The 14,668-nt window shown below is 41.7% G+C and overlaps 1 protein-coding gene across 2 annotated transcripts in view; it reads left to right on the forward strand.

The window, feature by feature from the left end:
• ADGRV1 (adhesion G protein-coupled receptor V1) overlaps positions 1-14,668 on the forward strand; it is a 355,871-nt gene that overhangs the window by 333,252 nt on the left and 7,951 nt on the right. For both annotated transcript variants that reach the window (XM_075271519.1, XM_075271528.1), the window contains 2 exons: positions 11,072-11,229; positions 13,422-13,543. In XM_075271519.1, coding sequence (XP_075127620.1) covers positions 11,072-11,229; positions 13,422-13,543 — 280 coding nt within the window. The remainder of the gene's footprint in view (positions 1-11,071; positions 11,230-13,421; positions 13,544-14,668) is intronic.

A 14,668-nucleotide genomic window follows, 5' to 3' on the forward strand; every position in this document is an offset into this window, starting at 1 on the left:
ACTATATTGTGGTTGTACTTAGAGTTACCATGAGTTTGCACTTTTTTGTAATGATTAACAATTGAATTGGGAAAAAGCCAAATGTATCACCTAGTGTCCTTTAACTGACTTTTTACTATGCACCTTGACCTCACTCAAATTATCAACTTTCACAATCTGGAGTCACAGTGTTGCTGAGGTCCCAAATGAAAGCTTACCTAACCTTTCAACAAATGTAAATTAATAGTGCAGTGTATGCACATGCGCAGGCCATCATATGGCTTTTATTCAGATTTTTTTAAGCAGTTTTCCTTTCTGCCTTCTTTATTTCTGATTTTCAGTTCTCTCTTAGGCCCGGTTCACACGGAATATTTTGGCTCGTGATTTGGTACGTAGACGCCGCAGGATCTTTTGCGGGCCGTATACGCTCCCATTGATTTCAATGGGAGCCGGTACCGTATACGCGGCGCTATTTTGCGGCAGCTGCAAAATAGCGCCGCATATACGGTATTGGCTCCCATTAAAAACAATGGGAGCGTATACGGCCCGCAAAAGATCCCACGGCATCTACGTACCAAATCACAAGCCAAAATATTCCGTGTGAACCCGGCCTCAGCTTTCTGAGCTGGTGAGTGCAAACTAATGGCTGTGATTTATGTCATAGACAGTGCACATAAAGTAGAGGAGAATTTTCTACATAACGCTCTTTCCTACAGAAAAAATATTTACAACCTTAGGGGGCATTCACACGGAGTAACGCCAGGCGTGTATCACAGCCGTACACGCCGGCGTTACGGCAGACTGCCGAACACTTCCCATTCACTTCAGTGGGAGCGCTCGTAACAGCGGCGTTTATGAGCGCTCCCATTGAAGTGAATGGGAAGTGTTCGGCAGTCTGCCGTAATGCCGGCGTGTATGGCTGTGATACACGCCCGGCGTTACTCCGTGTGAATGGACCCTTATTGTGATATTGATCTGAATAAAGCACTTGGGGTGAAATAGCTCCTTATTTACTGTAGCTGCTTGTAAAATGTTAATGAAACACAGTGAGGAGTTTTGATGTTGGTTTAAAAAAATATTTAAAATCATGTATTCATTTGTACTTTTGATTTATGCAAAGTTACCTGAAAAAGTTATTTAGCATGTAAAGAGGACTTTTCACCATCTGGGACACATGCGGTTTAATACACCGCTAGAAAGCCGACAGTGCTTTCTTGTTCTGTGCCCCCAGTGAAGAGTTATCGGTGCCGGTACCGTAGCTCTCCACTGTCAGAAGGGCGTTTGTGAAGAGCTACAGTAATGGCACCGATAGCTCTTCACTGGGGGCACAAAATGGGAAAGCCGATAGTGCGCTGAATTCAGTGTACTGATGGCTTTCTAGCTGTGTACTAAACCGTGTATGCCCCAGATGGTGAAAGGTCCTCTTCAAGTGTTACAATGTTATACAAGAATCAAGAGTATAGCCCGGTTATATAAGCTAGTTAAGTAATATGTTCTCTGAAAAAGACCTACTGTATTCATCAAACCTTTTTATGTTAAAGGATTTGTCCTGGAGATTACTACTGATAACCTACCTTTAGAGTACCTTCTCAGCTGAGAACTCACTAAACATAGGAAAACTGTTCCCTGACTATACAGAAGCCTGGCTACCAGTCTCCCACCTTGGCAACAACAACGGGTGGCACAGTGCCTGCTTTCTAGATTCAGTTTGGACAGGTCAGCTCTGTCAGTGTGGTGCCACACTGCTAGTCTTCACACACAGACTATATCAGGCCTTGATTAGTCAGCTGACCTCCCTGGTGTGGGCCTCTACCAAACACCCTTTAGCTGCCTGGCTGGGATATACCTGTCCTCCCAAACCACACCCTTCACTCTCTCACAATAGATAACACAGGATGACACCATTTACAATGTCCCCTCCTGCACAGTTCACAGAGTATGTGTCCACAATTTCCCTTTACAAGTCAATGGGTCACATGGACCTGTGAACCATGTGTCTGCTGTAAAGCATATCTCTGAATGCTGTTAACAGCAGCTCAGTAATTGCCTGTTAAATGCCTTAAGAATCACAAACTGAACACATTTCAGAATTTTCTAAGTTCCCAGTTCTATCAATCACTACAGTCAACCGATTGACTCACAGTCCCCATTGGCAAGTGCCTCCTGGACGTATCTCACTTTCAGTGTTTACATTCAGTCTCATTCATTTGTGGTTTTTGTAGTGTTTATTTTGTCTGGGGCATCAAATGATTTTTACTTGCCAATAATTGTACAATAGTGTTATTGTGTAGTGATGAGTGATGTTCTTTGATAATGTCATTATTTCTTATGTTATTTGTAAGTAGAAATAAAGATGTTTTTAATATATTTTTTACTAACTGGTAATTTAAAGGAAGGCTGTTATCAGAACTGTCCCTATAAAAGGAGAAGTAGTCTCAGATATACAAGGTACACGTTAATAAAAAGGTGTTTATTTCAGCTTCCCAATTGGTGCCCCTGTTGCTCCCATTCCCTCGCTTTTCCCTGCTTTGACTGATATGTACAGTGTCTGATTGAGATGTCTAGGGCCCGCCATTGGAATTGATTCTACTGCTACTGACATGCAAACTATAAAAAAATCACACCACTTTCCTGGCCCCATCAGATTTATCGTCATTTTGCCAGTCTTCTAGCATAAATGATGACAAAATTCTACACCAGCAAGGATCCGGTGTGGAGTTTAGGCACATGGACCCTAGAGGATGCACTAAATTTAGGTTAGGGGTGCACACTACATTATAATTTAGGCACAAACTGCAGTAGGTAGAGAAGTCTACTGTGGGCAGGAGTGGGGATCGGTAAATTGATAGCGTCTGTTAGTGTCTGGAGTAGTCCAGCCAGCAACGGCCTACTAAAAAAAGCAGCAGTGGGGGCTGGGCCCACCAAGAAATTCACCAATAGCTCAGTGGGCAGTTTGAGCCTTTATATGTACACTATCAGGGCCTGTCAGATCAGGGCAGTATCTCCTTGGTGCAGTGGGAGCCAGGGCGATGCGCCTCTTTGCACCAAACTGCTCATTAACATATTAGAAATGGAGACACCAACTAGCAAGCAGATAGCGAGTTTTTTAGTCACCGAAAACCTGGTTATCTGACTGTGCTTATAGTTCAATACTGTTGTGGTGGCAGTATTTAGAGGGAACCTTTACTTTAAAGGGAACCAGTCAGGGTGATTTGGGGTACTTTATATTTACCTAGGGTCTCTGTTCATTGTGCCTGTGCAGTTGTTTGGTGAAACCAGGGAAGAACTCCTTGGCTTCACTGCATATGTGCCAGACCTCGGACAAGACTCAATAAACTTGCCTCTAGGTAAGTATATAGGCTTTTTTTAATGAATGTGTGAACAGCCTTATAATATACATAACTCCAAACCCTGCAAAATTAAACCTGAAACCTTTAAAGGGGTATTCGCACCTCAAAGATCATATTCAGACTTAAGGTAACTGAAGATCTTACTCCATTTTTCAGATTTTTCAATAAAATCTCTCTGTGTTTTCAACAGGTTGCCAATGTTACAGAACTATTCCTGCTCGTGGCATCTCTATTTTCTTATCTTCCTCTTTCAACATATAGTTTTTAGAGATGAGCGCGTAGTATTCGATCGAGTGGGTATTCGATCAAATACTATGGTATTCGAAATATTCGTACTTGATCGAATACTACTAGCTATTCGCAGTAAATATCCGATTCAGAACCAGCGTTGATTGGCCAAATGCTATACAGAGTATAGTATTTGGCCAATCAACACTGGTTCTGCAGCAGGCTCGTCCTTGCTAGTCGGGAGAGCTGGCAGCTTGCTGTTACAAGGGAGGGGACTTTTTCTCATAGGAATCCATTGACTAGCGTTGATTGGCCAGTGTACAGCATTCGGCCAATCAACGCCGGTTCTGCCAGAGTCTCGTCTGTGAGGAGGCGGAGTTTAAGATCGGACCACAGCAGTCTCCATTGTGGTCCGATATTAGACTCCGCCTCCTCACAGACAAACCTGCGGTGGAACCAGCGTTGATTGACCGAATGCTGTACACTGGCCAATCAACGCTGGTCAATGCATTCCTATGACAAAAAAGTAAGCTCCCTTGTAACAGCAAGCGCCAGCTCTCCTGACTAGCAAGGACGAGCCTGCTGCAGAACCAGCATTGATTTGCAGCAAGCTTGTCTTTGCTAGTCGGGAGAGCTGGCAGCTTGCGGTTACGAGGGAACTGACTTTTTAGCAGCGCAATTGCAAGCGCTGTGCTCTTAAAGCGCACGGACCCGATAGACATAGACTATAATGGGGTCTGTGCGCTTTAAGTGCACAGCGCTCTTCCTAAACACTCTTCTGCTATTTGTGGACTTGGTGACTCTCCTTTAGTCGAATAGTGGTTTCCCCTGAAACAAGCATTTTTTCCCTTAGACTATAATGGGATTCGATATTCGATCAAGTAGTTGAATATTGAGACTCTACTCGAAACGAATATTGAATCTCGAATATTTCACTGTTCGCTCATCTCTAATAGTTTTCAGTTTATGACAGCTGATAAGGGCTAGATAGGTTTCTTGAAACAGTGTCTGTTTTCTTTGGATGTAAATCGAGAGATAACTGGACCATATACAAGAAGCATCAGCTCTGTGCTGTATTGAGCTGAAAACTAGGAAGTGGAGGGGAGAGGAGACAAAAGGGGAGCTGAAATCCTGACAAAATTGTGGGAACTCTATGTTTTTGTTGCAGATTTTTGAGCCAGAAGTGGCTTGAAAAGAATTAAAAAATATGAAGGAAGACGATTCCCTTCTTTTAAATCCGCTCCTGACTTTGGCTAAAAAAAAGAAAAAAACGCAACAAAATCTACAACACAAAACACTGAGTTTCTACAAAACTTTGCAGCTTAGCCTGCTATGTAGTTAAGTTTTAGCGGGGTGATTGTTATTTTTCTTTCACTTGAGCAAAAATTCAGTTTGCTGCCCTAACCTCTAAATATTTGTTTTAATAAGCTAAAAATATTCAGCAAATATTCTAAACTCTGGTGCTAGAGTGAATTGTTGGCACCTCCGTGGCGCACAAAGTTCCCAGAGCTCCTGACCCACCAGCACCTCCTCTCCTAACTATGCCAGAGTTTCTATAACTGTACCTTTTTATATTACTTGTGTCATTCCAACAATAGCTTTTGGTGGTTACTTTGTGTTTTTCTAAAAGTAATCTTGGATGCTATTAAGTTACCGCTTCAATACAGCCAGTGATGATGAAAATGAACAAATATAACTTCTGGGCATAAACAGGTTAAAAACAAGGCTACTTAAGAAAAAACCCATATATGCAGAAAAAAATAGATGTCGGTAAATGTATTATCTAAAACTCCATTAGCTGAGCTAGGAGTATTGTCATTTGTTCTGCAGCTTATAATTAGTTTTCTAAATGTCTTAAGCAATATAAGGAACTTAAATGAGTGGTAATATTACATGCCAGGAGGTAAAGGCTTGGTGGAATCTAGTTAAAGGAAGAAGGAAGATTGCTACAATATCTAGGCATGTTTAGACACTTGCTATCTCTGTGCCAAACTAAAGTCATTCTAGGTGAACGTAGAGCAAGCTTCAACACATAAACACTTCTTGGAGCATTGTGATGTCATGTTAAATAGGCAGTAACAATTTTAGGTGACAAAAGATGTATTTGGGCTAGACGGGAAGAAAGAACAATTGTTTCATGCTGTATCTATAGCACTCTATAGTGAAGTTATTGCAGTATAGGGTTAGGGTTCATCCACACTTTAGGGTTCATCGGCCATGGGCTATTTGTTGTATTACTGGCCAGCCCACGGCTCCGTAGACTTTAATGGATCTATTCACATGACTGTTGTTTTGTGGCCCATGTGAAGATACGAGAAAAAACAGCACCTGTCAGTTCTCACACCGAGTACACGGATCCTTCAATAGACTCACGCCTATGAGACACAAGGGGCGCAGTAAAGCGAGGTATCCATGAAATTGGATTACCCTTGGGTGTGCACTTGGTACTTTTTTCACAGTTGAGTGCATGGCTCTGTCCTGTGAATGTAGCATTACTTTGTATATGTTGCTCTGTCCTAAATCTCCACTTAAGGTATCAAAATTAATAAAACACAACCCTTTAGCTCTTATACCTGTTAGGCTACTGCAGAGGTTTTCTGTGGCTATGCCATAAATGTCACAGATGGGAATACCCCTTATGAGTCAAAACAGATACAAACATTGGTGATATAACAAATATAAACCTTTACCTGTTCTACCAGCACAGACCAAAAGTCTCTCCGCCATTTGTAGTCAGTGGCAAAAATTGGAGACATTTCTCATGAAATTCACAGCGTATTACCCCTGAAGTCTGCAGAGCTCAGGACATACCATGAGAACGCTGAGCACTTCCATGAGTGTCTGTGAATTGTAGACTTGACCTTTCCCTTCAGTAATGTAGGTTAGGACTGACTGTAAGATGCCAATCCATAAACCACAATATGTTGGACTGTCAGAGAGGGACACTTATAGTTTACTGGGCGAAAGTTGAACATTTGTTTGCATCTATATGGTTGAATATGTTATAAAATATTAGCACAAACATTATCTGAATATAGTCCTGATTATAATGCCTAAAAGTCACCAAATATGACATATTATATAAGTCTGGGTCAAATATATAACTAAGGACACAGCAGATTGTGTAACAATATAGTTACATTTCAACTATCAATATCTATTCCCAATATCAAAAAGAGGAACATTTAGGCTAAAGCCCCACGTTGCAGAAAAACTGCTTTATTTGCTGCAGAATTTGCTGCATTTTTTTTTTTAGCTAAAGCCAGCAGGGAAAACGCATAAGAGTTTCCTTTATATTTCCCATCCCGTTTGCAGCTGTTCCTAGGTTTGGCTCAAAAAAATGAAGCAAAATATGCAAAAAAAAAGCAGCTTCTCCACATGCTTGGGGCGGTCACATCATTTTCTGATTTCCTGGTGATGTTCCAATTCAGTGTTTCTGGAGACGGGAGGCCACCAGTTTTCCTCTCTCCTTTTTCTATTGTCTATGGGTCTGTGAAAAATGGACAGCACATGGATAGCAGTGTGTGTTGCCTGTGATTTTCCCAGATCCATAAATTTTTATGAGCTCCATCGTCCACAAAATGGAACAGGTCTCCATTCTTTTTCTATAGACATGCGCCTATTAAAATAAATGGATCTACTTACAGTCTGTGATTTTCATTGACGTCATGCAAAAATGTGGACATGTGAATAAGGCCTTAGTCTGAGGATGTTGAATAGCCTTAGTCTGAGGATGTTGGATAGCCTTAGTCTGAGGATGTTGGATAGCCTTAGTCTGAGGATGTTGGATAGCCTTAGTCTGAGGATGTTTTATAGCCTTAGTCTGAGGATGTTGAATACGCTTAGGCTGAGGATGTTTTATAGCCTTAGGCTGAGGTTGTTGGATAGCCTTAGTCTGAGGATGTTGGATAGCCTTAGTCTGAGGATGTTGGATAGCCTTAGTCTGAGGATGTTGGATAGGCTTAGTCTGAGGATGTTGGATAGCCTTAGTCTGAGGATGTTGGATAGCCTTAGTCTGAGGATGTTGGATAACCTTCGTCTGAGGATGTTGGATCGCCTTAGTCTGAGGATGTTGGATAGGCTTAGTCTGAGGATGTTGGATAGCCTTAGTCTGAGGATGTTGGATAGCCTTAGTCTGAGGATGTTGGATAGCCTTAGTCTGAGGATGTTGGATAGCCTTCGTCTGAGGATGTTGGATCGCCTTAGTCTGAGGATGTTGGATAGGCTTAGTCTGAGGATGTTGGATAGCCTTAGTCTGAGGATGTTGGATAGGCTTAGTGTTAGGGAATAGCGAGATGATAATTCCCCAGAAGCTGCTGGTGAACCCTGGAGGGAGGGGCACAAGGGACCTTGAGCCCTAAACTGAGGCCCCCCGCTTTCCCTTCCTATTGCCAGACCCTATCCTAGGTGATAGGCGACAACCACGAGGACAATCCCTCCCTGAATACGTGAAACACAAAAAGCAGACAAGACGTACAACAACAAAGGGAGGTCAGGTAGCCAGGGTTCGGTAACAAGAGAGCGATGCAGTGCCAAATCGGAGTCAAGAGAATAGTCAGTAGGAAAGCCAGAGGTCAAGGATAAGCATACAAGTAAATAACAGCAAGAGATACCAGAAAGCAAGGGCAATAACCGGCACCAGTGTGACTGTGAGCCAAGACTAAATAGGGAAGGAAGAACCCGCCCAGAACCTGACAGGAAGAAAAGCTGTCAATCAAAGGCAAGACAGATTAACCACTTAATGAACAGAGGCAACCTTGGCAGAAGACGGGTGTGGTGCAAATCCAATTAAGGACTAGAGCCGTGTTCACACAGTGCAACTAAAAACCTTAAGCAGATTGTCAAACTGCACACGCCTCCTGCGCCGCAGCACACGAGCAGAGGGTGGCGCAGAGGCCCGAACAGGCAGAGATGTTACACTTAGTCTGAGGATGTTGGATAGGCTTAGTCTGAGGATGTTGGATAGCCTTAGTCTGAGGATGTTGGATAACCTTCGTCTGAGGATGTTGGATCGCCTTAGTCTGAGGATGTTGGATAGGCTTAGTCTGAGGATGTTGGATAGGCTTAGTCTGAGGATGTTGGATAGCTTTAGTCTGAGGATGTTGGATAGGCTTAGTCTGAGGATGTTGGATAGCCTTAGTCTGAGGATGTTGGATAGCTTTAGTCTGAGGATGTTGGATAGGCTTAGTCTGAGGATGTTGGATAGCCTTAGTCTGAGGATGTTTGATAGCCTTAGTCTGAGGATGTTGGATAGGCTTAGTCTGAGGATGTTGGATAGGCTTAGTCTGAGGATGTTGGATAGGCTTAGTCTGAGGATGTTGGATAGCTTTAGTCTGAGGATGTTGGATAGGCTTAGTCTGAGGATGTTGGATAGCCTTAGTCTGAGGATGTTGGATAGGCTTAGTCTGAGGATGTTGGATAGGCTTAGTCTGAGGATGTTGGATAGGCTTAGTCTGAGGATGTTGGATAGCCTTAGTCTGAAGATGTTGGATAGCTTTAGTCTGAGGATGTTGGATAGGCTTAGTCTGAGGATGTTGGATAGGCTTAGTCTGAGGATGTTGGATAGCCTTAGTCTGAGGATGTTTGATAGCCTTAGTCTGAGGATGTTGGATAGGCTTAGTCTGAGGATGTTGGATAGGCTTAGTCTGAGGATGTTGGATAGGCTTAGTCTGAGGATGTTGGATAGCTTTAGTCTGAGGATGTTGGATAGGCTTAGTCTGAGGATGTTGGATAGCCTTAGTCTGAGGATGTTGGATAGGCTTAGTCTGAGGATGTTGGATAGGCTTAGTCTGAGGATGTTGGATAGCTTTAGTCTGAGGATGTTGGATATGCTTAGTCTGAGGATGTTGGATAGACTTAGTCTGAAGATGTTGGATAGCTTTAGTCTGAGGATGTTGGATAGGCTTAGTCTGAGGATGTTGGATAGACTTAGTCTGAGGATGTTGGATAGCCTTAGTCTGAGGATGTTGGATAGGCTTAGTCTGAGGATGTTGGATAGGCTTAGTCTGAGGATGTTGGATAGCTTTAGTCTGAGGATGTTGGATAGGCTTAGTCTGAGGATGTTGGATAGCCTTAGTCTGAGGATGTTTGATAGCCTTAGTCTGAGGATGTTGGATAGCCTTAGTCTGAGGATGTTGGATAGGCTTAGTCTGAGGATGTTGCAGCCCCTTAAGATTCAGATTGTTGGTTGATCTTAATTTTAGTAACACTTATTTAAAGGACAGAAAAGAGTATTTTTTTCTATAAACATTTTTGGAAAACAAAGTTCATGATAAAATATAAAAAGTGAAAAATAGCCAGTGTTATCTTTACTGATGCCTGTATATATATTCGCACACCCACCATATTAGATTGAGATGGGGAGAAGGAATGCATGGAACAATACATGTGATACGTAGTGGTGCATTCATTTATACTGATGTCAGATTATTCTTAGTCTTACATTGTGTTCAGAGACATGATTTATCCTATAAGAGGGTCTTGTGGTCTGACGTAGAATATGTAGCCCACACTGTGTGAATGAATGGGATCATTTGTTGGACAGATGACCACGACAATTATCTATTACAGAGTTGTTGTCCTCCTTTTCTGCATATTTTGCACTAAAGTCAATGGACTGCATTCAGTATTGATATTCTACTATGAGGATGCCCTCTGGAAAAAGTGCGTAAGTATGAGAGAAAGTCTTGGCAAGTTCTTTTACCTGATAAAAAAACAATAAAACATGTTTGTGTTTGCCGGGAATAACAAAGCACTTGACTTCTGAGAAAATACGTAGTAGAACAGTTATCATAATTCATGTATGGAGAGCGTGAGAATGTAACTGAGGAGCTGAAAGAAATAATTCATCTCCACAGCCCTCCTGAACCTGCTCTCGCCTTTCCTGGTTGTTGAGTGGTCCATTGTACATATATAATAATATGATTTACATGTTTTACTTTAATCCGCTTTTATCGTCAAGATCTTAAAGTTTTCCTATGGTTTGAATTCTATAACACAGGATTATACTAGCCAAATCCTTTTCTGTATTAAGGTTAAATCTCTTCTCTTTGTATGCAATAAAAAATAGCAAATGTGTAAAACATTTTTACAAAAAGCTCATAATAGGCAATACTCTCCTACCTATTCCCCGCCATTCCTGTTCCGATGCTGCCCAGGTTCCCCACTGGTCTCTACTTCCTGGTCACCCCACAGGAAATGTCGCTCAGCCCGTTAATGACCATTTATCGACTGAGCGGAGCTTCCTGTTTGTTCACAGAGATCTGGAAATATAGGAACCAGGCAGCATTGGAACAGGAGGAGCGAAGGATTGCGAGATGAGTATTACTAGTTTTATTTTTAAAACCTATTATGAGACTCTCTTAATAAAAAATACCTGCTGGACAGGCCCGTAAAAATTTTTGAATGCCTGGATCCACCAGTAGGGGGAGCTTACCGTATACATCTTAGGGTAAATAGTAAAATAGTTAGCAATAAACAACATTGTACTAATGGTTGCGTTTTTTCTATTCCAGGTGTTTTATTCCGAATGTCTATGCAGGTATCTTTACAGCTATCCTTGTGCCATTAGTTTGCCTTGTGGTTGTAATTGTAGTTTTCATCCATGCGTACCAAGTCACACAACAATGGAAAGCATATGATGACGTGTTTAGAGGCAGACCCAATGCCACAGGTAACGTACTGGGATGAATATTCCCTTTCTTTTTACACCATTTGTTATCAATTCGGTAATGTCTAGAATTTTTTAGTTTTATTTTAAGAAAGAAATGTGGTGTTTTATGGCTGCTTAGGTTTGAAAGAAAATTTTATTAGGGCCATGGCCACAATTTTATCAAATAATGCGCTGAGAACCTCATATTTACATACATAATAACTATAGCAGCAATGCAGTTTAAATTTCATATTCGTAATAGGGGAGATTTATGAAGACTGGTGCTATCGATGCTAGTCATCCTAACTCCTGAACTGGTGGAGGATGTAGGTGATGATAAATCTGGAGACAAGGATGGCTCAGAAATGAAAAAGTTGCAATTTTTTGTCAGAAAACTGAAGTACAATAAATCTGCCCCATTGTCTTAGTGCCCAAAGTATGGACCCAAAGAATGGTATAAGGCAGTGCAGCAACAAATCCCTATAGGGGCATGTTTCTTATTCTATTCATTAAAAATGGAAGTGTGATATCAGTGTAAACACAGCCTTTTTATGAGATACTTTCTCCTAGAAACAATGCCACTGTTGTACATGGGTCGTGAGTGGGTTTGCAACTCATCCTTATTCAATACCAGACACGGCCCATGGACTATAGTGGTGCTCTCTCTGGAAAAAAAGCCATTCTTTGTTCCCAGAGGTGACTGGCAGTGGTTTACCCTTCTGTTTCCATTGAAAGTATATACTCAGCCAAACATAGCATTTGACTGACAACTATTGAAGTTCTAAGGGCATCTTTAGCTAAATTTCCAGTGAAGCCACCCCTGTAGTGCCATGGTTCCTAGGAGATATCTGTCTGACGGGACCTTCAATCTGTGAGTACCAGGAAAAATCGAATGAGCAATAGTGTAGTGACATGTTGAGAAGTCCTCTGACACCGATCACCTCTCAGGATACAATATTTTAACCTACAGGCCACACTGGGGATTTTTAGTGCATATTTGCCGAGCTCTCTATCGCTAAAGCATTTTAAGAATTAAAGTCAGACAGCTGACGCCTCTAAAAATAGATCCTTTAGTTGGAAAACAGAATCTAATCTTTCTCCAGGGCCTAAATTCTATGGTTTCAAAACAAAATGAACCTGAAAAACCAAACTCCACGAAAATCGTTCCTTCTCAGAATTTCAGGTTTATTACTATGATGTTTCTTAGAAACTCAGTTTGTTCTTTCTGCCTTAAGGTGTTGGCTGTAAAAATATTATATTGTCCTTCGGTAGAAGAAAAGTATGATATCACATACTGGTATACTGTCAAACCGTGTGCACATAAAACTGATATACAAATTATAGGGTATAGCTACTGCCACATGCTACGCATCCTGTGATTGATATATATTGGTTTTGTACCTATGTTATTTTGTTATAAATATGAATCTTTATGTAATATAGAAACATATTGTACCGCTGGTGGTCCATGAACGTTGGCCATCAGGCTACTCACGCTCACCGATGCTGCACCTGCATATTTCTTGTGGCTGTCTCCCCTTCCCTCCTCCTCCGCTGGTGTGCGTCCTCAGAGGGCGCAAGCATAAGCTCTTCCAGGCTCTTAAAGGGTCTACCACATGTGCCCCTGGGTTATTTTAAGGGGTTGTCCGGGAAACTTTTTTTATTTTACGCTGGGAAAGGTAATTAAAAAAAAACAAAACATGCTCACATGTCCTTGTTGCTCCGGTGTCTCCCATCGTGGTCCGGTCCTGCAGCTTCCATGTTGTCTGGCAGAAGTCCCCGCCGCGAGTGACCGTTGAAGCCAATCAGCAACCTCAGCAAAGGACACGTAATGTTGTTACCTGTGATGACCTGTGTCCTTTCCTTAGGCTGATGGGCTGTTATGGAAAGGGACACGTGACGTCACAGCCAGGGAGGACCTCTGGTCACAGAAGACAGCCAAGCTGCAGTAGTGAACTGCGCTCGGAGGACAATGGAGAATCGGGGACCAGTGAATATGTTTTTGTTCTGTTTTTTTTTACTTTTTGTTTAATTTTTGTTTTATCCTGGACAACCTCTATAAGGCAACTTTTTAAAAAATTGCTAGGAAAAGGCATCACTTACTCCATGACACATCCTATCTCTAGTACATTCATGTACTGTATGTAATGTTACATCTCCGTGCTGAATTTATTAGAAATACCATCCCAGAGTAATGTCCTTTTCTCTTACAGAGATCCCTCTGATTTTGTATCTTTTTGCTCTGATATCGGTGACATGGCTTTGGGGAGGATTACATGTGGCCTACAGACACCTCTGGATGTTGGTTCTTTTCATCATTTTTAATAGTTTACAGGTAAGTTTTTCGGATAGCTCAGCCACAGACTGAACGTTCCAACCTATGGAGATGAGTGGTACAAGGACATCACAAACTTACGTAAACCTATAAAAATATTGTGGAAATGCAGTGACAAATCTCATCCCCACATGGCAGTGTGCTAATTTTACTTGTGAAGATGCTGCATTTTCCCCATACATTTATGAGGGGAGGTGAAAATGCAAAATTAAGTGAAAAAGTGTTTTTTCTGTTTTGTTTCTGTTCTATTCGCTCCCACGGATTTTATTTTGTTTTGAACTTTGCCTAAAATTGCCCAACTTAAAATGAGCTCTAAAGTTTGTAATTTTCAACTATAGATAAAATAGTGTTATATTATGAGAGAGTAATTTCCAGGGACAATAAATCAGTTTTTAAGCAGGCTCATCGATAAAAGGTTGGACAGCACAACATCAGGTTATGAAGTAACCGTATGGTCTGGTTTACTAAACAGACATGTCAGGAGAGATTATAGGTCATCATTAATATGTGTACTGCATTGCGGTTTTATTTATGTGTACGCTACAGTAGTAGAAGTAGTAGTAATATAGTGCGTATGTATGTGTGTGTTACATGAAACCACCATCCCCCTTAAAGGGAGTCTGTCACCAGTGTGAAGCATAGTAAACCTGCCACACAATTAGATATCTCAGACTCACCTGTACAGTATGTAACACCCCTTTCCCTAGGAAAATTCATTCCTCCGTTCCTGAGATATTAATTTATTTCAGAATATCCAAATTAGCAATCTGGAGCACCAAGGGGGCGGCTCCGTTGCTCCAAATTGTTATTCTACACACTACTTTAATATGTCCTTCTTTGACCAGGCCAGGCCAGGGAGCTATGCTGAAATGCTGTCTGGCCGCGTCACTGAAAGAAGGGAGAGGGGAGGGTGTATAAGAACAGTGTGGGGTGTAGCATTTTGGAGCAACAGAGCCACTTGCTGTGCTCAAAACTACTCATTTGCATATTCTGAAACAAATGAATATCTCAGCAACGGAGGTATGAAATAGGGTGAAAGGCAATACATTCAGGTGAGGCTGACCTACCTTACTGTATTGCTGGCTTATTAATATGCTTCATCCTGGTAAGAGAGTCCATTTGATG

Source organism: Leptodactylus fuscus, chromosome 1, assembly GCF_031893055.1.
Source record: "Leptodactylus fuscus isolate aLepFus1 chromosome 1, aLepFus1.hap2, whole genome shotgun sequence".
Lineage (NCBI taxonomy): Eukaryota > Metazoa > Chordata > Amphibia > Anura > Leptodactylidae > Leptodactylus > Leptodactylus fuscus.